Raw genomic sequence first — 25,981 nt, 5'->3', positions numbered from 1 at the left:
AATGCGAACTTCCGCGGACCCTCCGCGTCCGCCGCAACCCCGAACACTCACTTGTTCTTGGTTCCTTTTGTCGAGATGCGATCATTGCGCGTCTCGAAGGGCCTGAGACACAGCCAGAAGCCGCTAATTTCGGTAGCCCGGTGCCAACAACGCGCCTACAATGCTGCCGTCATCGGAGGTGGCATCACTGGCCTGACAGCCGCCTGGCAGTTGGCGCAAGACCCCCAATGCTCCGGGATCACGCTTTACGAGAAGTCAGACCGACTTGGTGGCTGGCTCAGATCTGAAACAATCCCCGTACAAGGCGGAAACGTGGTGTTTGAGTATGGGCCGCGCACGTTGAGAAGCGCAATGCCAGCATCGCTGCCGTTGCTTTACTTGGTACCATCACATTCTATAGCTACACCCCCCAATACTGATCAATAAAGCTAATGTGATGTCTTGTGGCTTTCAAAGATATCGAATTTAGGCTTACTAGGCGAACTTATCACCACGTCAAAACGGAGCCCTGCGGCGCTCAACCGCTATATCTACTATCCAGATCATCTCGTCCGTTTGCCCACCCCCGACCCTGCTCTCTCAGTCAGCGATAATATTCGAAATGTCTTTCGCGCACTGATGAATGAGCCACTCTTTGAAGGCCTTCTACCAGCTCTCATTCTTGAGCATACTAAGCCTGCGCGGCCGCCATCGATGTGGCAGTCAGACGAAAGTGTCTCACAATTCATCTCACGACGGTTCAATTCCCATGTCGCAGAAAATCTAGTATCTGCGGTGATGCACGGCATCTATGCCGGTGACATTGACGGATTGAGTGCCCAAGCGCTGCTGGGCGGAATGCGCAACCTGGAGGATGGTGGCATCCTATACAGCCTTATCACTAATTCAATTCTCGGGAAGAAGACCAGGCTCATGGATGATTTTCTGGCTGTGGATGCAATCGCTAAATCACCAGAAGCACTAGATCAATCTCAAGACATCTTTAATGTGATAAAGACCGCTAGTACATTCACATTCAAGCGAGGAACCCAACAACTCATTGAAGGCCTGGTTGGTGCCTTGCAGGCATCGAGTAAAATTACTATCAAAACGAAATCAGAAATCACAACCATGAAACCCCTGGACCCTGGCCCTCAAAGCAAGCTAAAGGTATCAAACTTCCAATTTCCCTGCTCTGCGATCTCAAATTGATCGGTGCTGATATATGTAAGATTACCACGCCCGAGACTGGCATCAGATCATACGACCGTGTCATTGCTACAGTTCCCGTAACCTCTTTGACCAAAATTCTGGACTCTGAACTGGACGCGAAACAGAAAAAGGCCATCCAAAACAACTCTAAACCACTTGATTTGACACCTCTCCAGTTTTATTTGCACGGCCATAATGAACCGGGAACAACTGTGATGGTAGTCAATTTATACTACTCAAATCCCAACCTTCTCCCTGTTGAAGGTTTCGGGTATCTAATACCTCGATCGATTCCATATGAACAGAACCCTGAGTGTGGACTGGGTGTGATATTTGCATCTTCTTCCAGTGTAGGAACGTCTGCTGTCGCGCCTTACGAATCGGTTGCACAAGATACCGCGCCTGGCACGAAGATCACTGTGATGTTTGGTGGCTGGTACTGGGACCATCTGTCGCCTGAAGATTATCCAGACCATGACACTGCTATACGCATGGCTCGCACGATGCTTCAACGGCATATTGGGATCACGGACGCCCCGACCGTTGCACGGAGCAGCCTACAAAAAGACGCCATCCCTCAATATCGGCCTGCACACCTTGGCAAGATGTACAACTTATCCAACCAAATCCGGGATCAGTTCCATAGGCGACTTATTTTGGCCGGTAACTCATGGACGGGCGTTGGCGTGGGCGACTGTGTGAGGCAGGGAATTCTAGCAGCTACCCACGGCGTCGGCCGCCATCAGCTCCGGGTTGGCTCTGGAGAGTGGTATCCGTGGAAGGAATACGATTATCAGAATTGGGACTTGGAAGGCGGTATCCCTACAGCGCCTGTGCGACACTTTGAGTCCAGCATCTAAGAAAAGCCAAAGGACTACAACAATGGTGCACCGGATACTATGTTCTAGGATAGACCTTTGTGATCGGCTTGGATAGGGAGGGACGCTTTAGTCTCATATTTTGATTGTGTAATACCCAGACCTGTAAATTCCTATATCTGATTGATTAATTATGAATTGGGGGTCCAGCTCCTCAATACACCATCACATAGCTTCATTTTGAGTTTGTCATGGGCTCAACGGATCATATTGTTCATAGTTCTCGTTGTAGGCTTTATGGGGCCAGGACTGCAGAGAAGAAAAAAAATTGCAACATTTGATGGACAGTCGCTGATCATACGCACACATCAATCTCGAATGACGATATTTTGAGAGTCAATCGAAACAACGAAACAGAATACGGAGACAATTTTGAGCCCACTTCTAAGGCTCTTGTTCCCCTTGAAGGTACCGAAGCAATGCCACCGCCTTAAATTTTACATACATGTATACCATCGCCCAAACAATTAGTTGCCTAAGAGATAGGTAGCGCTCGTTGGTTTTCTCCATATTTTTCTGAGTATATACATGATACTTTCCCCCATTTTTACTTAATCCATACGGGCCCGAGCATCAGGGAACTAAAATCTTCAAATCACCATTAGTATTCTATAAATGAGGGATACGGAGTAACATTGATATCACCAGGGGACTTTTTGCACAAGTGGATAATAATTTGGTCTAGCACTCGACTAACCGATGCACCTCGGCTGTGACCGATACGGAACATGTATGGTCATTCACTAAAGACGGAACGACCCGTTCTATGACGACCTCTGCTGGACTGAATGCCAAAGCGATTTTTATTCGGTAACAAGAATCCGATTTTGAGGTGACAACAACCGTCGCAGACTCGATCACGACTAGCATGGGGTAAACCGCGAGAAACACGGCATCACTTTCAGAATCCTCGGCTACGGCAACAACTGCAGTCACAGATCAGAGTAGCGAATCATCGTAGGGAGGATCTTTAAAGGCATGGATTGCTGGACTCATAGTCGGAGGGCTGGTTGCATGCGCCTTCGTCACCACATGGTACAATCGACGACGTTGGCGTAAAAAAACCATTGCAGAAGCCGTTCCTTCGCCGAACCCGAAGCCTCGTGAGGATGTGGCCGAACTTTACCAAGAACCTCCAGCGCGTAAAGTAATTTCCCAGCCCTAGGGCGTGAAGCTCAGTCATGGGATGGAAGAATGTAGGGCGACTTTTTGTTGGAGACATGCATGCACCATTTTATGCGCGGTTGCTGTTCACAGCATCCCTCCATCGTGGCCGGTCAAAGGCAGTGTAAGGTTTGGGACCGATAAAGCTGGAAAGGAACTAGGCGGGCTGTGTAGGGTCAGGCTTCCACAATCCAAACCTCCGTTCAAGATTGTCCTCTCCAGACGAGCGAAATCTTCGAAGACTGGAACCGGGCCTGTTTACAGGGATCAAGCTTCAAGAGCTCTAGAGGATCATACAAGGCTAATAAAGAAGCCGTCATTCTCGGCATCGATTTCATAGGTCGTCTCATATTTCAGGTCTAATTTTATCTTTGTGATGGAGTCTTGAATTTCTTTCTCTCCATGGGTTCCATTCTTCTCTTTGTGCATTGATACCTCTTTGAATTACATTCACGAGCGTCAAAGAGATTAAATTGCCGGAAAATTATATAAAAGCCTCTCCTATCCTTTCCAGGATGGCCGTCAAAGCCGTGAACCGAACCCCAATATTCCACAACCCGGAAAGGCTGCCCTGAGGTAAGTGATTCGAAGAGTATCCCAGAATTAACCGTTTCGACAGTCAGTTTATAAGTTCAATGTCCCAAGCCATTATCATCATGTCATCCAATCAGCTCCGAACTAGCGCCCTAGCTCGTGGGAAGGACTATCGTCAATGGATGGATGATCCCGAGTATGCGTCGCCTAGTCCGAGCGGGAGAGAGTGCCCTTTGCGATCCTTGCTCACTCTTGATCATCTTAGAAATGATGACAATGAGGTGGAAGATTTCAGACAGCAAATAAAAAGCCCGCGCATCCTTCAAGAGATCGCAAAGATTTGCCCTCCTCAGGCTAAGTTCCGCAAAATCCGGGTGAAAGATAAACAATGGGAGGACGGTGACCCGGGCGTGCTTTATAATTATGTTACCGCATTCGTTTATCCCGGCGTTCTTGTGCTTTCAACCCTTATTAGGAGAAACGGTCCCCATGTGTCTGAAGTTGCATTGGCAATCTACCAAGCCTATTACCCTGACCACTCAATTCCGTTGAGGTATGTCTTCGTTACCAACGTCGTCGAGGACGCTACCGTTGCCTGTTTCGAGGATCCAATCTTCTGCACCGTAAATCTCAACTTTTCGGATAAACACACCCAGGAGCCTATTGGTTGGCCTCTCGGAACGGAACAATATGATCTCGCACTTGGGACGCCCATTGGTGCTTTTGTGGCAGCTATTGTCATTGGAGCGTTCGCGCGTGGAACCCACCGCATCAGTAAGATCTGGACATGGACTAGAACTAATCATGCGGGGTCTTTGGACATTAAATTCGATCTGGAGCCGCTTACGTCTTTGGATCCGAATAGATTGGCGCCTCAGTAACTAATTCTCTGGCGAGTGTTAAATCCTGTTTTCTGGGCTCAAGTTGCCTATTCCCTTGAGGGGCCTGATTTTCTATGTCGGCATTGTTGGAATTAATTATAGAGAATGTAGATGGATGATGAACAGAAATCAAATTTTTGCATAAGTATGCATGTAGTCGATATGGACGATCATGATCGAGTCGAAATCATATACGACAACCGCATGTCGATGTCTGAGTTTGCAATACCTCCCGAAGTATATTGCACTAGAAGGACGAACACAAGAAAACACTCTTCAGGTTGGCGAAGCTCATTTCGTTGCCCGGGAGATAGAGGGGCCGAGGTTAGTCGAACAGAAGCCGCAACGCTCTAGATGTAAGCGATATTCTCGTGCCATATCAAATATGAGATTAGAGCGGCTGCTGAATGGTACGCTCCTCTGTTTGAGATAGCAGAAGTTTCCTGTGTGTACCTGTGGGAGCGTGTGCGTGCCTGCTTGCTTGGTGTTTCGACTGATATCGGGACTTCCAGACAGTGCCCAACAGCGACGGGATGTGACAATATGATCGACTTGACAGAGGCTCAACCTGGATAGCGTTATAGGTAGAAGTCGGTGGTTGCAACTAAATTTGAGATGGAATGTTCGGCTCAAAAATGTGCGATGACACGTTGCTGAAGCCTAGAGACTCTGGCTCAGGCTGTTTCGGGGCACTCATTCTCGTTCTCTGTCTCCTTCTTGTCCCCGTTCGAGTCAAATCCTAACGCCTCTAGCTGACGAACCAGTTCTGGGATCTTGATGAGCTTTTCGAGCTGCTCCGGCAGGAGAGCTGCGCCCTCATGCTTCTTGTCTCGAAGATCGCGGGCCTGTCTCAGCTTCTTCTTGATGTTGCGGGCCTTCTTCTCCCTCTCTGCCTCGGGATCGACTGGTTCGACAGGTTCTTTGGTGGTTGGCTGGTCCTTCTCAGCTGCGACACGCCAGTTGTCGGAATTGGCTCCCTTCTTCTCGGAAGCTTCCGCAGGGGTATCGTTGTTTTCTCCCTCCTTGGCCTTGCGCTTGGCCTCTCTGCGCTTGGCATTCTTGTTGCTGGGGCCTTGGAGGGACTTGTCTTCGCTGTTCAAGCTCTCCGCTCCCGGCACCCCACCTTTTCCACGATTTTTCCAGGCAGCGGCAGCGCGGTTCTTGTAGCGCTCGACATCTTCCGGAGGCTCATAGCCGGGACGCACACGAATTTCGCGGCGTTTCGAGCCATCGGCACGGAGAGAGGAAGGGATGTAGCGTTCGCCGGTTGTGGCGTCTGTAGTGATGCCGGCAGACGAGACGTTGGAGGACATAGTGGATTTGGAGGTGTTGAAAATCCGAAAGGCTCAATCAGAGATAACGCGTACGGGAGCCAGAGAGGCGTCAAGATCCTCCTGGCTAACACAGACAGAAGCTTGTAAAGGCACCACAAAAGCACAACCGAGCAGCTCGCAGATGCAAAACCACGGGAGTCACAGTTGCGGGTTGCGGATGGCCGGAGGGCCGGCCAATCAGCGGGCCGGGAATTCCCGTGCTTTTCAGTCCTCGCGAACTTCCGACTTCGATCTTCCAACCTCGTCTCTCTTCGATCCACCTCTCGTGTCCACGCACCTCCTTCTGTCACAATGGCCGGCGTATGTTGTCTCCAGTTCTTTTCCGATCGTGTTCTGTATCTTGCAACTCGAGCTTTCTGACTGACCCTGCGCGCATGACAGATCTCCAACGCTCTCTACCAGCACGTCTTCCCATCACCCCGGATCAAACGGTCACAATTGCCTTCTGGAGTCTAACTATCGGCCTTTCTCGCATTTAGGACTTTCATTCGCAAGAATGCTATCTTCCTGACCACCATCTTCGCCGGTGCCTTCGCTTTCGAGATGTGCGTTACATTCGGCCCCCCACCCTTTTCGCTCATAGCAAAGCCCTGACCATTGCGAAATAGTGCCTTCGATACCACCTCCAACAAGATCTGGGACACCATGAACGCCGGCGTAGGTTACCCCCGCCCTATACCTTGGATGTCTGAATGCGCCCATGTTGCTGGGACAAGGGATCCCAACCAGACCTCTCGCTAACTACCCATTCTCGTCTACAGCGCCAATGGAAGGACATCAAGTTCCAGTATATGAACAACGCTGAGGAGGATGATGAGTAACGGGGTAGAAAGCTTGAATAGCCTCGTTATAGGTCGACCGTGGGAAAGGGGAATCTGGCGGAAAAGCGGATGATGGGATCTGCCCTCACCCTGTTATTTTACTTATTCTAGTGGCAGAAGTGTATGCGATAGAAGTTTGGAAATCTGTATTTGACACGATCATCGTTATCCATTCTCTTTTTTTTCTCCGTCTTCTTTCATTTTGCGCTGTGCGTCTGGATGTTGCGGTAATGCGGGAGATGAGGTCGGAGCGCGGATCGCTGTGGCGTTGGGAGCGAGACCGCTCCGTCGATGTCATCGCAGAAATTGCGGCGTCTTCGGACCCAACACCTCCTCTCCTTCCATAGAATTGTAACGTTCCGTCTCTTGCACTTTCTGTTAAAGAGGCTCAAGGAAACCTCGTCCTTATAGCCTCACTTGACTAACTCGACGAATGCACTGTGGCTGGACCTAGCTGCTTTGTGTCGACCTCATCGCTCCGCTCCACACCTCGCCTGCTTCCCCCACTACGTTCTTCCGTGAAGAGAAAGGCGACCTGACCTCACGACGACAAGCTACTTCCCTCCGACCTCGATTCAAACTCGCTGAGATTGTGTTTTGCTTGCACAATATTGACGATTCCGATATACTCGTGCTGCCAGATTCCCACCACCTCGACCTTTTCTCAACGCGCGAACCGCCGCCCTCTCACACACCTGTGACAGCCGAGCGGCTTCCAGTCCTCCACCGCCGGCCACCGCTCAAAAGCCATGCACATGCTCGGGGAATGTGAGAGAATCCTCGGCGATGGTCTTCTTCGATTGCCTCTACAACACAACTACCGCTATGGCCCCCAGGCTGAACGGGACCTGTTAGAGCTTCTTTTTCGGTCGCTCGTGGGACATAGTGAGGAGCTTATACAACATCTGTTCCCTAATGGTGCACCTGTAGGATCGTGGAAATTGGCTGATGCCCAGGGCGCTCGCGAAGGAGCAGAGTATAGCGAGGCCGCGCGGGGCAAGCGCTGCGGACACATCTTCCGAGCGGGTGAAGCGACGTATCGTTGCGTAACTTGCGCTGCTGATGATACATGTGTGCTCTGCAGTCGGTGCTTTGATTCGTCTGATCATACTGGCCACCAATATCAGATCTCACTGTCATCAGGCAACTGTGGTTGTTGTGATTGCGGCGATGAGGAGGCCTGGCGGCTCCCGCTATTCTGCGCCATCCATACTGACAGCGGCAATGCCAAGGGCAAGGAGCGTTCTCAACGAGAACTGCCCTCTGAACTGGTATCTACAATTCGCTTGACTATCTCACGCGTTCTCGATTACTTCTGTGATGTTATCTCCTGTTCGCCGGAACAATTACGGCTACCCAAGACTATCGAAGGCATCAAGCAAGATGAGGAAGCATCCAGATTGCGCCCCGACTGGTATGGCTCAGGCGACCAAGAGGAAGAAGAACCCGAGTTTGCCGTCATGCTATGGAACGACGAGAAGCACACGATTCGAGATGTCGCCCATCAGGTCACTCGCGCCTGCCGCGAGCGAGACAGCTTTGGTGTCGCGAGAGCACATGAAACAAATGATATCGGCCGAAGCGTCATCAAATATTCGAAGGATCTGCAACGACTGCTGGCAGTGTCTAAGATCATCGAGGAAATCAAAGTGACTGTTACAGTTCGCTCGGCACGGGACACATTCCGAGAGCAAATGTGCGGCACAATAGTTGAATGGCTGGCTGACATTGCCGGATGCAGCATCCTCGAGGACAATGAAATCTTCCGGCAAATTATTTGCGAAGAGCTACTGAGTTCTTGGCGGAAAGGGAGTGGCGCCTATAACGCAAATATTGGTATGAAGGGCATTGATGATCACGAAGGATCAGACAACCGATTTCCCGGCCGTACTGTTATGCTTCACTTGCCCCCCATGGCCAAATAGTCCTGACAACCGCAGAGGAAGAAGAGGATGATGAAGATGCGGATGATGCAAATGAGCAAGATGAAGATGAGGATTATGTGGAAGCCCATGACGATGCAGATGATGAGGAGGATGACATGGAAATGGAGCTTGCCCGGTTGCAGGCCGAGGCGGATGGAGATGAAGACGAAGATATGGATATGGGTACCATCGATGATGAACTGGCGCTTGCGGAACGGATTTTGGCGGGCCTCACTCGCGCGCATCCACTGGTGCCACGCCCGGGCCCGGAGCAAACAGATCAACAGCCTGCTGAAGAAGAGGAGTCTCCCCCAGTGAGCTTGACGGCCAGCTTTCAGCCTCCAACAGCTATGTCCCCATTCCGAAGACGCCATCTGGTACGATTAGGCCACCTTCTGCTAGATCAGAAGGACACTGGCAAGTACGACCACCCATTCCGACCGCCAAAGAGAAGATTGCACCCTACGAAGACCTCTGGCAGCGTACCCGTCTTGACTGGCTCGTCCTCTTTGACCTAAGATTATGGAAGAAAACTCGCACGGACTTGCGAGATCTTTATATTAGCACTGTGGTCAATGTGCCACAATTCAAGCGCATTATGGGTCTGCGCCTGTCTGCTTTGTATACAGCACTGGCTCAGCTATATCTGATTGCAGACAGAGAACCCGATCACTCGATTGTCAATCTCTCTCTCCAATTATTGACAACGCCTTCTATTACGGAGGAGATCGTCCTCCGTGGCAATTTCTTGACCAAAGTCATGGCTATTCTGTATACTTTCCTGACCACAAGGCAGGTTGGCGAACCGCAAGCCGTCAATCCCAATGCCACCCTCGCTTTCGATGCCGGTTCAGTGACCAACAGACGCCTCTATCACTTCTTCTTGGATCTTCGCTACCTTCTGCAATCCGAGTACGTCCAACATCGCGTGAGGACCGAAGACCAGTACTTGCCTCAATTTTTGGATCTAGTGAAGCTTTCCCAGGGTATCTGCCCTAATGTGCGCGCAGTCGGTGAACATGTCGAATATGAGACGGATGCGTGGATCAGTGCTTCGATTCTCATGCGAGAAATTAATCGTCTTTGCCGACAGTTTTGCGAGTCATTCCGCGACTCGGGAATTGACAATGGGCAGAACCTGCTTCAGGCAATCAAGACAACTACTATCACTGCTATCATTCACTCTGCAGGGGTAGAGCGTAAGCGTTTCGATCAAGCAGAAATTAAGGAAGAAGTCAAATTCCGCACGCTTCCCCCGTTTGATTTCGAAATTGGCCCTTCTGGGGAGGTTCCTTGCCACCGCGTGGTCGAATTTATCGTTGAAAAGGGATCGATTAGCTTCCATCATGCACTTCACTATACCCTCTCATGGCTGATCGAGTGCGGCCGTGGAGTGAGCAGTGAGGTCATGCGCAGCGTCCTATTTGAAGCTGCAAACACTGCCCGGGCAGAGCTTCATGCAGCCAAAGTTGAGAATAGTAAACAGATCGATGATAATCTTCTCGCTCTCGGCCCCGAAGACCTGCTACTGACAATGTTCGACTACCCCTTGAGAGTCTGTGCCTGGCTTGCGCAAATGAAAGCTGGTATGTGGGTTCGCAACGGTCTCAGTCTCCGACACCAAATGTCGCAATACCGCGGTGTTTCGTCTCGAGATTTCGCCTATTACCGAGATATTTTCCTTTTACAGACCGCACTGGTAACCTGTGACCCAAGTCGGGTCCTTGCATCTATTGCGCATCGATTCGGAATGGTGGACTGGATGTCTCGCAACTACATGCCTCGTGCTGGCTATGAGGATTCCCAAATCGTTGATGTCGCAGAGGAATTCGTCCACTTGCTTGTCATTTTGTTGACTGATCGCACCTCTTTGACTGCTATCGATGACGGCACTCATCTGACTAATGAAAACATCAGTCGTGACATAGCCCATGTTTTGTGCTTCAAGCCACTCTCGTTCTCTGACCTGTCTACCCGCCTGAGTGACAAGTTGCTTGATTCAGACATGTTCCAAGATGTACTTGAAGAAGTCGCCAATTTCCGTCCTCCAGAAGGATTGAGTGACTCCGGGACCTTTGAACTGAAGTCCGAATATTTGGACCTTGTGGACCCATATAGTGCACACTACTCCAAGAACCAGCGAGATGAAGCGGAGAACATCTACAAAGAGTGGCAGGCAAAGAAGACAGGCAAGAAGGCTTCCGATATCGTCTTTGAGCCAAAGCTTCGACCTATTAGCTCAGGTGTTTTCTCTCATTTGCCGCGTTTCACTGGTACCATGCTATTCGCACAGCTTGTTCATCAGTGTCTCGAGTACGTTATCTCGTCTAAAGAGTGCACACCTACTATCCCGCCGACACGAGTGGAGACGTTTCTTCAGGTCATACTTCATCTAGTACTTGCTGCCGTCCTTGAAGATAACTCTGATGAAGAAGGTGAAGTGGAGGCAGATCGTAGCCCGTCATTTAACTTGCATGCCTTGACCAAGACTCGAGAAATCAAGGCTGGCAACCTAACCATCGTGGGGCTTCTCGAGAAGATTTCAATGATGAATGAATTTGCTGCTTGTGGCCCTAAGATTCGCCATATTCTCAAGCGACTCTGGCAAAAACATCCCCAGTCATATACTTCAGCGACTGCTTCCCTCAAGTTCCCATTCGATCGAATTGATACCAATTCGCCTGCAATTGACGTCGACAATGAGAGAGAGATCAAGAAAAAGCAGGCATTGGAAAGACAGGCCCGAGTCATGGCCCAGTTCCAGCAACAGCAGCAAAATTTCCTGAACAGTCAAGGGGATATTGATTGGGGCGAGGAAGACTTTAGCGATCTCGAGTCGGAGACAGAGGCTACCCATGAAACCAAGGTCTGGAAGTTCCCTAGTGGGACATGCATCCTGTGTCAAGAGGAGACCAATGACTCGAGGCTCTACGGTACATTTGCATTGATCCAAGATAGTACCATTCTACGACAGACCGATATTAGAGATCCAGATAGGATCCGTGAAGCTCTCAATACTCCTCTTAGCCTTGACAGATCTGCCGAGGATTCTCGTCCTTTTGGCGTGGCCGGGGAAAACCGTACCACAATCCGTCGTCTGGACTCCTCTGGAGACGAAGTCATCAGCGAGAAGGTTGGTCTCAGTAAAGGCTTCAGCCCGAAAAGCACTCTCCGTGGTCCAGTCACCACGGGCTGTGGCCATATAATGCATTATTCTTGCTTTGAGGTGTACTACGCGGCGACACAAAGACGGCACAGCCAGCAGATTGCCCGCCATCATCCCGAAAACACAATGCTCAAAGAATTTGTTTGCCCACTTTGTAAGGCACTCGGCAATGCCTTCTTACCAATTACTTGGAAGGCCAAGGAGGAGTCGTATCCAGGTGTATTGAATACAGCGACCTCGTTCGATGAGTGGATGGGTACTGGACTTAAAGCCGCCTTGAATCAGTCACAGAACTTCCCTGTCCTGATGATTGAAAAAGATAAAGCTTACCAGCAACCTTACTCCGAATTATTCATGGACTATCTCTCGAAAACGCTGGTGCCTTCTCTTTCTTCCAAGGTCTCGCAACTGGTAGCATTCCCATTTTCGTCAGCCCCACCTGCACCCTATCTTTCATCGACATCTAGAATGTCAATGCCTGGTATTTTCCTCTCTACGGACGAGCTATCTCCTTCCAGTCCTCTGCAGCAAGTTTCGAGTCCTTCAGACAGTCCCATGTCGGAGCTGCTTCAAATCTATAAGCGTTTAAAGAAGACCATCAAGATGAATCACATCAACTCCATGTTCAACAACAGTCCAGACTCTCTTAACAATGACGATCTGGTGCATACTGATTCATTGATTCGAAGCTTTGGTTTCAGCATCTCTGCGGTTGAAATTGCTCAACGTGGTGTTGAATCAGAGGCCGGGTCGACTTTGTTGGACAAGATCCCACCGCTGACCTTGACGCATCTCCGTGTCTTGGCGGAAACAGCATTAACATATGCTGCTGTTGGATGCGTCAATTCAAACAATAGCCAAAAGAACCGTCCTACCCAAGAGTTTCAGGAAATGCATCGACAGAAGATTTGCCAATTGCTCGTCGGCCATCCCTGCTTGAGTGGCACACCGCTTCTCAATGATGTCCGAAATATTGAGCCACTGCTTGCTACGGACACCTTTGTCTTCCTTGCCGAATGTTCACTTTCGTTGCTGCCGGTTCTCCATATTGATGTGCGTCATCTTGTTCAGGTGTGCTACGTTGCTGAGATTGTTAAAGTGACTGTTACCTTCATCTTGTGGCCCCTTGGCCTCAAAGAAGAACTATCTCAGCACGGAGACAATGGTATTGCCGAATCATTCATTTCCAACAATCAATTTGGGCTCACGAAGCATTTCTTTGACTCGATTGTCGCTGAGCTCAAGGCAAACTCTGTTGGGCGTGCCGAGGGCTCTTCGTTCCCTGCAGAGAGTGGTTATGTGAAAGACGGAGAGGAGTCTGCTACCCCAGATATCATCATTGCTCTGCGACGTCTCGTATCCAGCTATGCTGTTACGTTCCTCCGAAAGGCGGTCATTCTCTTTCACGTTCAGCATGGTGTTGAATTTCCTAATACAGGTTTCAGTGATGTTGGTACTTCAGAACTCGACAGACTGACCAAGACTCTGCATCTTCCTTCGCTCGATGAGATCTTCCTATCCGTGAACCCCGCAAGGAATAGCAGTAGTCCTTTTGACGCTGTCATCTCTGGATGGATATTCCACTGGAACGCATCCCGGTCGGGCATCCGCTTTGAAGATCACCGCCTTTGGCCGAGCTTACCGCACCCAGCGATCTTTGAGCTTGTGGGACTGCCAAAGTATTTCGACAGTCTCATCGAAGAGGCCAACCGACGTCGTTGTCCGAATTCCAAGAAGGAACTCAGTGACCCAAGCATTTGCCTCTTCTGTGGAGACATCTTTTGCTCTCAGTCAGTGTGCTGCATGCACAACAAACTTGGCGGCTGTAACCAGCATCTTCAAAAGTAAGTTTTACGGATCACACAGTCTTCCTCCTGTAAGCGAAGCTAATATGCTTATTCTCACCAGGTGTGGTAAAAATATCGGTCTCTTCATCAACATCCGCAAGTGCACCGTGCTCTATCTCCACAACCACAATGGCTCTTGGCACTATGCACCTTACCTTGATCGCCATGGCGAAGTTGACCCAGGTCTGCGACGAAACCGCCAACTCATTCTGAACCAGAAGCGATATGACCGGCTGCTGCGTGACGTGTGGCTGTCACACTCTATTCCTGCCACAATCAGCCGCAAGCTAGAGTCTGAGATCAACAACGGTGGGTGGGAAACGATATAATGAATGTTATTGATAAAAAGCTGGATTTGCTGCACTAGATATTGATTGATTGATGGTGGGCCTTGACAAACTGTGCTTTTTGTCTAGTCCCTTTTGTCTTTTCCCTCTGCGCCACCTCCCTTCTTGTACCTTTCTTTGCATTGTTGTATACATTTCCCCCTTTTTCTATCCTTATAACGTGTTCAGCCTTTTTGGAGAAAAGATTATCCTCATATTTTCGATTATTTGGTGCACTGCAACTATATTAGTCTTAGACGTAGGATCGGGTTTGAGCCGAATTATGTAAGAATCTAAAAGTAATGGTACCATCAGATCGCTATCCTATGCCCTTCCATTGTAAGTATTGCTAGTCAAATAGCTCTGAGCAGATAAACATGCCAGTATACTTTGTTTTTATCCAGGGTGTGCAATAATATCTTCGCTATTTCTGGGCTTCACATTGCCAATCTTCGAGACGATAAGGTTTCTTATCGGTTGCCAAGACGGACCTTCTCAATCTCGAAATTGACGTCGGCGACCTCCTCTTTCTAAGCCAAAACACAGCCATGAATAACGAGCAATTTCGGCGGCTCCTCGCCAACAATCCGTCATCTTCCAAGTCTAATGTCAATTCTAGCACCCCCGCTCAGAGTAGAGTGCCGGGTGGCGCAACCCCAGGTGGGCTTCTGGGCTCCCGAATGCGCTCGAGCATTCCCATGACGCCGTACGCCATTAACCTCTAGTACCCTCTATTTATGAAACAGCTGGTGCTAACATGCTGCTGAATTTAGTCGCTCTGTATCTGGTGTTGATTTCGCGCGACAGCTTGCGGAGCACCGTCGCGAGACCGACCAACATCCCGCGAAACAGTTCAAGTCCTCTGCTGCTCCGAAGGGCAGTAAATTGCCTTCCGGGTATCAAGATCGTGCCCAGCTACGAAATGCACAGAAAGATGGCGAAAGTGAAGATGATCTACAAAAGCGGGTCACTGCTCTAGAAGAGATGGTGAAATTGGGCCAGATTGATCAGGGGACATTCGAAAAGCTATGTGTGGAACTTGGTGTTGGTGGTGACACTGGGAGCACGCATTTGGTGAAAGGTCTAGACTGGGAGCTATTGAAAAGGGCTAAAGCCGGTGAAGACATCTCAAAAGCAGCTCTCAAATCTGATCCGACGCTAGCAGAAGAAGCACCTCTGACGAGCGAAGATGCTGAGGAGGAGTTTGAGCGTCTGATGGAGCAGAAGGGCTTGGAGGAAGTGAAAGCAGCATCGAAAGAACCCAAAGAAAAGAAGAAAGGAAACATGGCCCCCCCACCACGAAAGAAGACTCGAGATGAGATCCTTAAAGAACTCAAAGCGAGCCGCACAGCCGCAAGCGCGCCAGCTCCGCCCCCCGAACCGATCTTGGGCTCCAGGTTCAAGAAACTGGGTGACGGAAAGCCAGAGAAAAAACGATTTATTGAGACGGATGAGAATGGCCGCCGTCGAGAGGTTCTGCTCATTACCGATGCTCAGGGCAACACCAAGCGGAAAGTGCGGTGGCTCGACAAGCCAGGCCAGTCGGTCGGATCATCTTCCGATCTACTCATGCCTGACAAAGCCGCCAAACCTCTCGGAATGGAGGTACCGGCGGAGATTGCTGCTCGGACTGCTGCCAATACAGCGCCAGAAGACGACGATGACGATATCTTTGCCGGCGTAGGTGCCGACTATGATCCTCTTGCTGACCTTGAGGAAGAGGACGATTCATCCGATGAAGATGATGCACCCGAGAAATCACAAAACCCATCTGTCATTGAACCAGGCCAAAGATCTGCCGATGCACCTCAGGCACAATCTGTAAAACCACGCAATTACTTCGGTGTCTCGACTTCCTCGATAGCCCCCGAGGAGCCAGAAGACCGCTCCAACCCTCTTACAAAAGACCCCACTATCTTGGCTGCGCTTAAGCGAGCAGCAGCTCTTCGGAAGGCCTCTCCGTCTGAAAATGATGACAATGAGTCTGCCGAGTCCTCCCTTCGCCATAAACGATTCCTTGAGGAGGCCCGACGGCGCGATGCCATGGATGCTGCTGATATGGATCTTGGATTCGGCGGCAGTCGTATTGAGGATGACGAGGACGAAGAGGGCCCCTTGCTGGATTTCGAGGGCAAGCCCCGCGGTGGGAATAAACGCAAGCGTGGACCCAAGAAGAAGAAAGGTGACAAGGACAGTGCAGACGATGTGATGCGTGTTCTCGAGGGACGCAAGAAAAATGCCGAATAGCGCTATTGGCATTTCTTCATGCCTTTCGCTGTCCTTCCTCGCTTTTGATGCTTTACTACCCAGTCAACTGCGAATGCTATGTGATATTGGAATTACTTGATACCCTAAAATGATGTGAATACATTATGCATTCCAAGCCTTTATTTTCCAGAATCCCCAGGCTTTATCGCTCCAAATGATCGGATAAAAATAAGCTACCTTTGGCACAATGTTCTCCAGCAATAATGAATTGCTCACATGTCTTAGCTGAGAAACTAGAATAGTTCAAGGACACTGCTCTACAACTACGAAAGGAGTGTGGTTAGTTGGTTTTTAGCTTTACGGAAGTCCATGATGCAAAGTTTAGTTAGTGACTAGTTATCCGTCAATTAAGAGCTCCGCTCTTGTCCGGAACATCAAACTTAACGAGACAATCCGTCTCTCCTGCCCTCGCCAGATGAGCGTCAAATGGTCAGGGAGATTTCTCCATTCCTTCTACATTCTTGGAAATAACTGTGCGAGTTATTCGACTCTTACCCAGCCCACGATGATGCGCAATAATAACAACGCGCAAAAGCACCAGCAACCCCGGAAAACACGGCCAGCGAAGCGCCCACCTCTGACCCATTTTCTATGCCTGCCGTTGGTGAATTCTACGTCCATTTCTCAGCTGGAATCCTCTATTGCAGCTTTCAAGGCTGCTAGTTTTCCTTGTCAGGCCTCGGATTTGAGGCATGTCCAAAGCCAATCTACAAATGACCAAACTGTTCCACACCCACTTATTCCCGAAGGTGCGATCCGCCCCTTAGGGACGCTGCATCTGACCCTGGGTGTAATGAGTCTTCCAAAAAAGGAAACACTCGATGAGGCACTTCGTTTCTTCCACTCTCTCGATCTGGCTGGCTTGATGCTGGAGGCAGAACGAGTCGCCATCAATTTGCGCCAAAAGCGATCTTCGACCCCGCAAGTATCTACGTCAACAACTATGGGATCTACAGAAAAAACATCGCAGGGGGCTCAGCCATTCTCTATCTCTTTGGAGTCTTTACATGCCCTACCCAGAGCCAAAGCAGCGACTGTTTTACACGCTTCACCTGAGGACCCAACGGGACGCTTGTATCCGTTCTGCTTTATGCTGCGCGATAAATTCATTGAAGCTGGCTTCATCCTTGGAGAGTCAAAGGACATGCATGCAGGGGATAAAAAAGTCCCCCGGGCTATTCCTGCACCCCAAAACGCCGGCAAAGCTTCTCATTGCGAAGATATGCGTGGAGATGACGTAGCTCTATCTGATGATGGGCCAAATTCCCTTCCAGAATCGGGAATTGCTGTCGATCCAGAGAAATCTGATCCCTATTCTATCGCGCGTTCTCGGATGCCAAAACCGCGACCGCTTCTTCTTCACGCTACAGTTGTAAACACAATCTACGTCCGTGGTCGCCGAAGTCTCGAGCAGGGGGTTGTAGGAAATCCTAGAGATGAAAGGAGCCGTATCAAAAAACGGCTCGAATTAGACGCTCGAAGCCTGCTATCTAAGTATCAGGATTTCTATATAGATGAAACACGAGCGACACCACGGGCCTTTACCCCAACTATTGACTGTTCTCGAGGAAAGCTATCATCGGGACTAACACAAAATCCTCCCCAAGCCATCTCCAAGGATGAGCCCTCTTCACTGTCAGCGGCTGTTTCAGACGGTGATGAAGTTGTTTCAACCCGCAAAGACAGGTCTACGCCTAGTCTTCCGAAGTACCCATTTGTATGGGCCAAAGGCATACTGCTTGACTCGGTTTGTATCTGTGAAATGGGCGCCAAGAAGCTCACTATCGAGGGCAGCGAGACCCCAGTATTGAATGAAAGACTGGGCGAAAAGTATACCGTTGTCGCAGAGCGGCGATTGCATTCCTCAATGCCAACGGTAAAGGGAAGTTGCGAGGATGTGGATGGAAGCGTGAGGTTTAGCTAGCTATTCCATACCTTCTCGTCTTTGGAGGTTTGTACTACAATGGCCAGTGGAACCTAGAATATATCCTCCTTCATAGAAAATCAAATATCCCACATATTATTCATTGCTACAATTAAATGCGAGATCATTGGCAGAAATGAGCACAGGGGTATTGTCTCCCAAGCCAGCTTGGGGGCTTCCAAACACCAGATAAAAAACACAACCTCGGAACATGTGCCTATTCTTCTTCTGACTCCACTTCGTCGTTGATGATATCGAGATTCGGTCAGGCCTGTAATGAATGATTTAAATTTTACGCAAAAGACGCAGCACCACTGTATCGCCTTCCGTGTCAGACCTTAGACAAGGCAGTTGGGAGAAATCAACAATGTATCTGCCAATATTCGAGATATTCGAGCACTCAAGCGTACTGTGCCCAGTCTGCGGGTCCCACAAGACAATTAGAACGGGGCACTAGTTTGTATACGGTCCAAGACGCCCATCGCAGATGATCCAGCTGGACTGATCTGAGGAATGAACCCAGGTATTGGATGATCATACCAATCCAAGAACTGGCGATTGTAAATGATCCGTTTCTATAAGACTGGTATCACTGGAAATATCATCTTAGCCGGCTCATGATAGTCTCCATGCCACGCTCAACGGAAAGTTCAGCTGCCTTCGCCTTGACACCGCTGATCATGCTGCGCTCGAAATCATCGCGGGTACGCAGCACGGCTTCCACCCAAGATAGCTGAAGGTCCCAGTACTCATTCTTGAACGATTCATACACGTTCACGATAGCCTGGCCCTTTTCGGCCTCGAGCAAACGGACTAACCAGTCCACAAGTCGCCACTTCTGCTTGATAGTGCTCTCAAAAGAATCTTCGTATTTCTTGAAGAAGTCAAATACGGTGAGAATGTCGTCTTTGAATTTCTCCGTAAAGGGATCACCCTGGCGGCGGAACTTGACGCCCTTATTACGCACAGACGACAGGTACCGCACTAGCAGTTCATCTGAGAGTTCTTCAACCAGGATGTCCACAAGAGATGGGTGTAGAACGGGAGAGTAGTCGGCCAGGTAATCCTCAAAGGTGGTAGTAATTCGCTTGATTGCAAATTCACCATACCATCTTGGGGTGAAGAGTTCTGGAAGAACACTGTTGAGATCCACTGTGAAGACGACAGAGACAAACTGTGCCAGACAGTGCGTGCTCAGATCCACATAGCCATCACGCAGGGCATCCAGTGCAGCTGCTGCCTGAGTTGCCATGTACTTGGGCGTCACAACTGGTTCAAGGTCACGTTTGAATCTCGTCAGGTAGCCAAGTTGGCCAGTTTCCTCGTTGTCGTCGATACAGGCGATCTGGTCATTGGCCACGCCGACTAACCAATCCTGCAGCAACTGTACGCCCTCGCCATCACCGCCAGGAGCCTTGGATTTATTGCATTCATCATCGATCAGTGTCTGCCAAGCGCTCTGGCGGCTCTTCAGAGCTCTAAACATCGCATCAATGACACCTTCAACCACATCGGCTCGTTCGGAAGCACTAGCAGCCGTGACTTGCTCATGGAGCATTCGCCACATATCCGCCAATGTCTTGGTACGGAAGTACCCATCCGCATTTGTATCAAGGGCATCTGGTTGTCGTTCCACAAGACCTTTCTTCTCCGCCCCGAAAATACGATCCATCCATTCTTCAACCGCATTGATAATAACGCTTTGCCATTGCCGGACCAGTTCAGGTTCACGGTCATCGAGAAGGTTTGGTTGGAGTTCTGCTGAATTCCAGCCCAGTTTCTTCATCTTCTTGTAGTACTTGTCACTCCAGTGAATGATCTTGAGCAGATTGTCCGCAGGAATGTCGGGGTCATCAATCATGCCGACAAGGAAGTCGTGCATCATACGGTGATAGATGTCGGTATACGTCTTGTAGATCCTCCACTTCTTCGGCACCAGCTTCTGCATGCCTTGTTGGACAGTGAAAAGGTCGTTGAAATACCAACGGAAGCTCTTGTCCAACTTATCGGGGTCCTCAAGGAATTCATCCTTCGTATTCTCAAATTGATTTTGTGCATAGAATTCGATGGCCTGTATGAACTTCTTTTTGTATCCGCGGACAGTTTTGGGGCCGATATTCATTGACTTGAAACGACTAGCCAAGTCCTTATGGTCTTTCTGAGCTTCTTGTAAGGCTGTGACCGTGTCATCATTCTTTTCTTCGTTCATGACCACCACGGCAAGCCGAACAACCATGCTCTTATTATCTTCCTGAACCAGCGGGATTAAATTCATACAGGCAGTACCGAGGTGATCATCAAACCAGTCGATAGCCGAATCGAGTCCTTGGAAATATTCAGTCAACGTTTCCTCGCTGCTCTGATCCTTCGCCTTGCGAATCTGATCCATGGCTTCATCTCGGAAATCCCGTAGCCGGGATATCTGCATATGAGCTCGGAGGAGGTTCGGCTGGTTCTCCAGGTCATCGTCGTCTTCTTTCAATAATTCTTCGACTTCTTGTAGGTCTGCACCAAAGCTCTCGAGCCCTTTCTTCATCATGATTGTGGCGTCGAAATGCCGCTGGATCTTGGCCAGCTTGTCAATTTGCGCGAAGTCTTCCACACTGTCCTGGGACTCAGCGCACAGCTTATCAATCCCCTGCAATTCGTCCTTGGTTTTGGACACTTGACGTTGTCCCTCAGTCAAAATGCCAATGCTGCGCTGTACGGCCTCCAACTGGTCACGAAGACCCTCTCGAAGCCGGGAATCGACCGCCGCTTTCTTCCGTTGGTATTCGGCTTTAAGGCCATTGATCTTGTCCAAGTCCTCGGGGTGCCGCAAAATATCCTCTAGCCGGGGCATGGATACCGTGCCATCGGCATTGCTCGTTTGTGCCATTTTGACTGGGTATAATCGATTGGGGAGGGAGGAATGGTGTTGTCGCTATTGATGCTTGAGAGGAGAACAACCCAGCCTAGTTCGCGTATTAGATGCGGGGTTGTTTAGAGGCGGATAAGGTCTGGAGCATCCGAGATGCGTCGTATGGAGGCAGCAATCAGCAGGTACTATAGAAAAGCGACGCCCAAACACCACGCTGCATGGCCCTGGATTGAGCAACTGCAGTTGAGGGGCCCACCCGCTTTCCGGAGCTGCGGAGCTGCCGCCCCGGTCCTAGATGCGGCAGAATAGTAACACGTGATTCACCGCTCCCGATTTTACGAAACATCGCGGATGCACTGGACCTAAACTGCAGATAGAGAGACATTGCTCAACGCCGGTATACTTCTTCGTGCACGGCGCAAGGCTTTTGACACAATCAATCCCTCTTTTTAATCTTATTATTTCCTCTGAACCGATTGCTCAATCGGTTAATGTTCCACAACTGAGGATCCAACAATCCGGCTCTCTCTACGAAGAACGCCTTTCGAATCACAGTCCCCCATATCCTCCGACTCCCACAATCACTCACTCCGCCTCGCACGCCTCCATATCACCGAATTGCGTCCGCTTTCATCACAATGAGCTACTTCCGCATCACTCTCCTCCGCTCCGCGATCGGTCTGCCGCGCCGCTCCACAGACGTTCTGAAGGCCCTCGGCCTCAAGAAGCGCATGGCCACAGTCTTTCACCGGGTGTCTCCGTCCGTTGCCGGTCAGATCATGAAGGTCAAGGAGCTTGTTTCAGTCCAGGAAGTTGACCGGGCGCTGACCAAGCAAGAGGTGCACCTGGAGCGGAAGCCCGATCCGGGCTACTATGTCGAGAAGACAAGTGCTGTGGAACGGAATGACTTGAACGGACAGTGAGGTATTCACTCCAGTTTGAATCACCTAGGGCATCTTTCATTTTCCATACACTCGGGCTGTTCGAAATTGACATGACTTCCGGGGGCATGCACTACTTGGCGTGCATGTTGCTGGGCTGTTGAGTTCTCTGTTTTTCCTTGTTGCTTTTCATTCCGGTTTTGCATGGAGCGAGCTTTTATGTCATGTACTCTACGTCTACCTATTTTTTTTTCTTGGCGGCCTTGCCGTCTGCTGTACTATACGGGACGCTATCTCAATATAAACTACCCATACTCGAAAGGCGAGGAATTGACTGAAGCAAATATGTGCAATCTGAATAAAATAAGGGCTAATGATAGAGGCGCCAAAACGTTTTCTCGCGCTGATGCGAAGCACGTTGCAAACATCGCACCAGGGCGAGGGGCCAGACAAAATAGGTTCAGAGACAGGCTGACCATGAAAAACAAGAGGTTATCGATGATTTATTAGCAAGGAAAGTATGAGGCTTTGGATTTAGGCTTTGTACAGGGTATCGAGGAAGCCTTCAGCCAAGCGGCTAACAATGCTCTTGTCGGGAATGCTGCCAGCAACACCATAGAGAGCGGAGGTGTCACCGCGCTGCAGGATGTAGGCCTTTCCTTGTTTTCGACGCTCCTCGGCCTTCTCCAGTTCCTTGCCGATGACCTCGACCACATCAGAGACAAGCTGGTCAACGGCCTTGGCGGTAGGGATAGTAAAAGCGCAGTGGAGAGCAGCCGGAGACTGCAGGGCATTGAGGTGCCAGCCCTTAGCGGAGAGGTCGTCGGCAATATCGTAGATATCAATGGCACCGTTCTTGCTGCGGAAAGCGACAACACTGACCATCGGATTACCCACAACCTCCATGTGGAGTGAAATTACGGGGTGTTCACGGACGGCGGTGTCGAATTTGCGCGCGGCATTCATGATCTCGGTGCAGCTGTTGATGTATCCGGTCTCACCCACGCTCATCAAGCTAGCCCAGCAGCCAGCGATCAATGCGCCTGGACGCGAGCCAGCCACGGAGGGAGATGCATAGACGCCACCGGACCAGTCGGGGTAAATGAAATACTGATTGCTGCGATAGGCCTTGTTGCGGTAGAGGAGAACGGAGTTGCCCTTGGGGGCGAAGCCATACTTGTGAGTGTCCACGCTGATACTAGTGACACCAGGTTGACGGAAATCAAAACCACCCTCTTCTTCATATGGTGAAGGGAAGCCAGCCTTCTTGAGAAGAGCAACGACGAACGATCCCAAGCAGCAATCAACGTGAAGCGGGATCTTATACTTTGTGGCAAGACGCGACAAAGCAGGAATATCATCAACGATACCGTGAGGGAAATTTGGTGCTGATCCCACGAGAAGAACAGTGTTCGGGTTAATCAAACGGCGCACGGCATGAACGTCAACCTTGAACTCGGGTTCAGGACAGGGGACTCTGTGCAGCTTGATCTTGAAGTAGTTGCAGGCCTTAATGAACGCTGCGTGTGCAGTATCAGGAATGATCCTAGGGAATTATCAGCGACCGCACTATCTTTCATTCAAGAATAAGCATTGACTCACATTTCTGGCTCTGTAACTCCGCGCTCCAAGAATGCCTTTTGCCGGGCAGCCAAACAGGCCATGAGAATCGACTCCGTACCACCGCTAGTTGTGACACCCGCACCATCTGTAGGAGCATTGAACAAGGCGAGAACCTACGAGGGCAAACATGATTAGATGCGCAAAACATTTCGCCGGACCAGGTCAATCAAAACGCACCATTGCGACAACCTCTGCTTCCATTTTCCGAACTCCAGGGAAAACGTCCGGATGGATTGGGTTTGCGACACCAAACTGGCCAAAGGCTTCGGCCTGGAGTTTCAAGAGATCCTCTCCTCCATGATAGACTGCACCGCTGACCCGGCCATCCTCCCATCGGGTATGCTCGAGGCCAGCCAGCTTATTGAGCTCTGCGCGGATCTGGTCCACGGACCAGCCCTCTTTAGGCAAGCTGAGGTACCGAGTCACATCTGGGCCCGTCTGCACCAGCTTGTTCTCCAGGTTCTCGATGGCAGTGGAGACCTGCTTATCGACCTGGCCACGGACGCCGGGGGTGCGGAGGAAGATGGAGTAGCAGAAGAGGCGGACGGCGATGTAGACATTGCGAATACTGCCGAACAAGCCATACCCACGAAGCGAGTAGAATGTCTTGCGTGTATACCGAAGAAGGAAGAGTATGAAAACGATATTGCGAATCCTAGATCATGGGTTGTGAGTGACGATCATCGTGAAGGTCCCCGGAGGGGAGCGGCGAATAGGCAAGAGCCCTTTGGACCCTTCCCACCCTCAACTTACAGGTCCAGATTCAGAGCGGACAGATGCGCGCTAGAGGCCCGGCCATAGCCTAGCAGCTTGTTCTGCAGGGCGACGGGAAGCGCCGAGGAAGTCATTGTGCCGCGGGGTCTCTAGGTGTAATGATAGGAACGCCAGAGGAACCGGAGAGGTCTGGGCGGAGAGATGGACGTTAAGTATGGTCCGTTCCCGCGGGCGGCCGCGACCAGCCTAGCGTCATGCCGAGGCTTCGTTCGAGGTTGCCACATGAAGGACGGATTGGATGCCTGGTCTGTACTACCGTGGGCATTACATAGGAATTGCACAAATTGCAATAGAAAGTTTTTGGAAATTAATGGGCTACAAATGCAAAGTTAAAGGCTCGTAGGAGGTAATGAATTAGGGGTGCTAGAGTATCCAAGATGTGTGCTTGGCAGGTATCTTCTATTCAGGGACATGATTCGCGTTCTTATCTAGATGCAAAGTTAATGTTTCAAGCTGGCGGAATATTTCCTTGGCTTCACTCAGGACATCCTGTTGTTCTTGAGGAGTTAGAAAGCACTCGATCTCAGCCACCCGGGCACGTAATTGGACCTTTGTGGTGGCAGGGTCATCGAAATGCCAAAAGGATAGTGGACATGGTGCTTGTCGAGACGAGAGCTCTGCCGCTGATAAGCCCCAAAATGCCGGACCAGCCTTGCGAAGCTGAGCGCAAATTTCACTTCCACCATACAGAATGGCCGAATACATGATCCATATGTGAGCCACAAGAATATGTGGACTCATCAAACTGCGTTGGTAAACGTCTTTGCGCATTTCGCTGCCCAGATTCGGCTCCTCGACGGGCGCAGTCTGGACGCCACTGAGAGATTGTAAACGACACAGATCCGCCTCGAGAGCCTTTGTCCGGAGTAGTCCTGGAATATATAGGAGACGCAAGAGGGCTTGGATGCGCTTTCCATCTTGAATACTTTGCAGATTTTGAATTATATTGTCGGATTCACAGATCCAATCCCCCGGATCACCAGTGATCGACAGCCAGGCCTCTTCAATGCCATAGTACAGTTCCGCATAGCGAGAGATTCCCAGCGTGTAGAGTGACGGACTGTATGTCTGCGGCGGTAAACACAAGGCGATACGAGAGAGGTTTAGTCGATGTATGGCTGCATGGGGCCCCCTGACATCCAGTCAGACAAAATGAGGGTTTGTAGAGCAATAAGCAAACGTACTTGATCGCATGGCGAAGACTGGCCACAAAATCCATGGAGTCCCTGGCCATTGTGCATTGCTCTGATTCTAGTTTAAATGCTCATGCATGATTCTCCGTTACACAGCAGAAAGCAACTCAGGATGTGCGGGAAATAAGCGATTTCAACCAGAGAACTAAACGGACCGCCACTGACGCAGGTGATCCCGCACACACCGCCCATGGGGGGTTCCAAGGTTGCAACGCTCGCTACGCTAAGCCGCGACCTTCATGCAGGAATCTCTAAGCATTAATGGTCTTGTTTTGGATATTTTGAACAATGCCAATCTTGGGCAACTATCATCCTAATTCTTCTCTTTGCTGAACTTGTCAGTCCGACAAGCCTTCTTCATATACTACAAACTCGAGAGAGAAATCATTGT

At 50.1% G+C, this 25,981-nt stretch overlaps 11 protein-coding genes across 11 annotated transcripts; 7 read left to right on the top strand and 4 right to left on the bottom strand.

Annotated features, from left to right (window-relative positions):
- Positions 1–75: 75 nt before the first annotated feature.
- Positions 76–2,051, top strand: hem14 (oxygen-dependent protoporphyrinogen oxidase; the record flags this gene model as incomplete). Its single annotated transcript, XM_057082250.1, has 3 exons — positions 76–381; positions 457–1,149; positions 1,212–2,051. 3 exons carry the CDS (start codon positions 76–78, stop codon positions 2,049–2,051), a joined length of 1,839 nt encoding a protein of 612 aa, XP_056929290.1.
- A 1,838-nt stretch (positions 2,052–3,889) lies between these two features.
- On the top strand, positions 3,890–4,648 carry N7462_010535 (uncharacterized protein; the record flags this gene model as incomplete). The annotated part of the gene is made up of 1 exon (XM_057082249.1): positions 3,890–4,648. One exon carries the CDS (start codon positions 3,890–3,892, stop codon positions 4,646–4,648), a length of 759 nt encoding a protein of 252 aa, XP_056929289.1.
- A 674-nt stretch (positions 4,649–5,322) lies between these two features.
- N7462_010534 (putative RNA binding protein Pym) lies at positions 5,323–5,961 on the bottom strand (the record flags this gene model as incomplete). The annotated part of the gene is made up of 1 exon (XM_057082248.1): positions 5,323–5,961. One exon carries the CDS (start codon positions 5,959–5,961, stop codon positions 5,323–5,325), a length of 639 nt encoding a protein of 212 aa, XP_056929288.1.
- Positions 5,962–6,273: 312 nt separating this feature from the next.
- Positions 6,274–6,803, top strand: N7462_010533 (cytochrome b-c1 complex subunit 9; the record flags this gene model as incomplete). The annotated part of the gene is made up of 5 exons (XM_057082247.1): positions 6,274–6,282; positions 6,364–6,413; positions 6,462–6,527; positions 6,591–6,639; positions 6,744–6,803. The coding sequence occupies 5 exons, from the start codon at positions 6,274–6,276 to the stop codon at positions 6,801–6,803; spliced, it is 234 nt and encodes a 77-aa protein (XP_056929287.1).
- Positions 6,804–7,552: 749 nt separating this feature from the next.
- N7462_010532 (putative ubiquitin-protein ligase E3 component (UBR1)) lies at positions 7,553–14,070 on the top strand (the record flags this gene model as incomplete). The annotated part of the gene is given in 4 exon segments (XM_057082246.1): positions 7,553–8,690; positions 8,729–9,032; positions 9,044–13,738; positions 13,803–14,070. The coding sequence occupies 4 exon segments, from the start codon at positions 7,553–7,555 to the stop codon at positions 14,068–14,070; spliced, it is 6,405 nt and encodes a 2,134-aa protein (XP_056929286.1).
- A 545-nt stretch (positions 14,071–14,615) lies between these two features.
- On the top strand, positions 14,616–16,314 carry N7462_010531 (uncharacterized protein; the record flags this gene model as incomplete). The annotated part of the gene is made up of 2 exons (XM_057082245.1): positions 14,616–14,773; positions 14,841–16,314. The coding sequence occupies 2 exons, from the start codon at positions 14,616–14,618 to the stop codon at positions 16,312–16,314; spliced, it is 1,632 nt and encodes a 543-aa protein (XP_056929285.1).
- A 526-nt stretch (positions 16,315–16,840) lies between these two features.
- On the top strand, positions 16,841–18,259 carry N7462_010530 (uncharacterized protein; the record flags this gene model as incomplete). Its single annotated transcript, XM_057082244.1, has 1 exon — positions 16,841–18,259. One exon carries the CDS (start codon positions 16,841–16,843, stop codon positions 18,257–18,259), a length of 1,419 nt encoding a protein of 472 aa, XP_056929284.1.
- Positions 18,260–18,860: 601 nt separating this feature from the next.
- N7462_010529 (SNARE-binding exocyst subunit SEC6) lies at positions 18,861–21,137 on the bottom strand (the record flags this gene model as incomplete). The annotated part of the gene is made up of 1 exon (XM_057082243.1): positions 18,861–21,137. One exon carries the CDS (start codon positions 21,135–21,137, stop codon positions 18,861–18,863), a length of 2,277 nt encoding a protein of 758 aa, XP_056929283.1.
- A 620-nt stretch (positions 21,138–21,757) lies between these two features.
- Positions 21,758–22,042, top strand: N7462_010528 (mitochondrial 54S ribosomal protein uL30m; the record flags this gene model as incomplete). The annotated part of the gene is made up of 1 exon (XM_057082242.1): positions 21,758–22,042. The coding sequence occupies one exon, from the start codon at positions 21,758–21,760 to the stop codon at positions 22,040–22,042; it is 285 nt and encodes a 94-aa protein (XP_056929282.1).
- Positions 22,043–22,534: 492 nt separating this feature from the next.
- N7462_010527 (sphinganine-1-phosphate aldolase DPL1) lies at positions 22,535–24,471 on the bottom strand (the record flags this gene model as incomplete). The annotated part of the gene is made up of 4 exons (XM_057082241.1): positions 22,535–23,546; positions 23,603–23,736; positions 23,801–24,278; positions 24,377–24,471. The coding sequence occupies 4 exons, from the start codon at positions 24,469–24,471 to the stop codon at positions 22,535–22,537; spliced, it is 1,719 nt and encodes a 572-aa protein (XP_056929281.1).
- Positions 24,472–24,796: 325 nt separating this feature from the next.
- On the bottom strand, positions 24,797–25,631 carry N7462_010526 (biliverdin-producing heme oxygenase; the record flags this gene model as incomplete). The annotated part of the gene is made up of 2 exons (XM_057082240.1): positions 24,797–25,529; positions 25,582–25,631. 2 exons carry the CDS (start codon positions 25,629–25,631, stop codon positions 24,797–24,799), a joined length of 783 nt encoding a protein of 260 aa, XP_056929280.1.
- Positions 25,632–25,981: the final 350 nt, after the last annotated feature.

The sequence above is a fragment of the Penicillium macrosclerotiorum genome (genome assembly GCF_028827735.1).
Source record: "Penicillium macrosclerotiorum strain IBT 26536 chromosome Unknown utg000010l_segment0_segment0, whole genome shotgun sequence".
In the NCBI taxonomy this organism is placed as follows: domain Eukaryota; kingdom Fungi; phylum Ascomycota; class Eurotiomycetes; order Eurotiales; family Aspergillaceae; genus Penicillium; species Penicillium macrosclerotiorum.
Note: the sequence above shows the minus strand (reverse complement) of the source record. Positions and strands in the feature narration are given on the sequence as shown.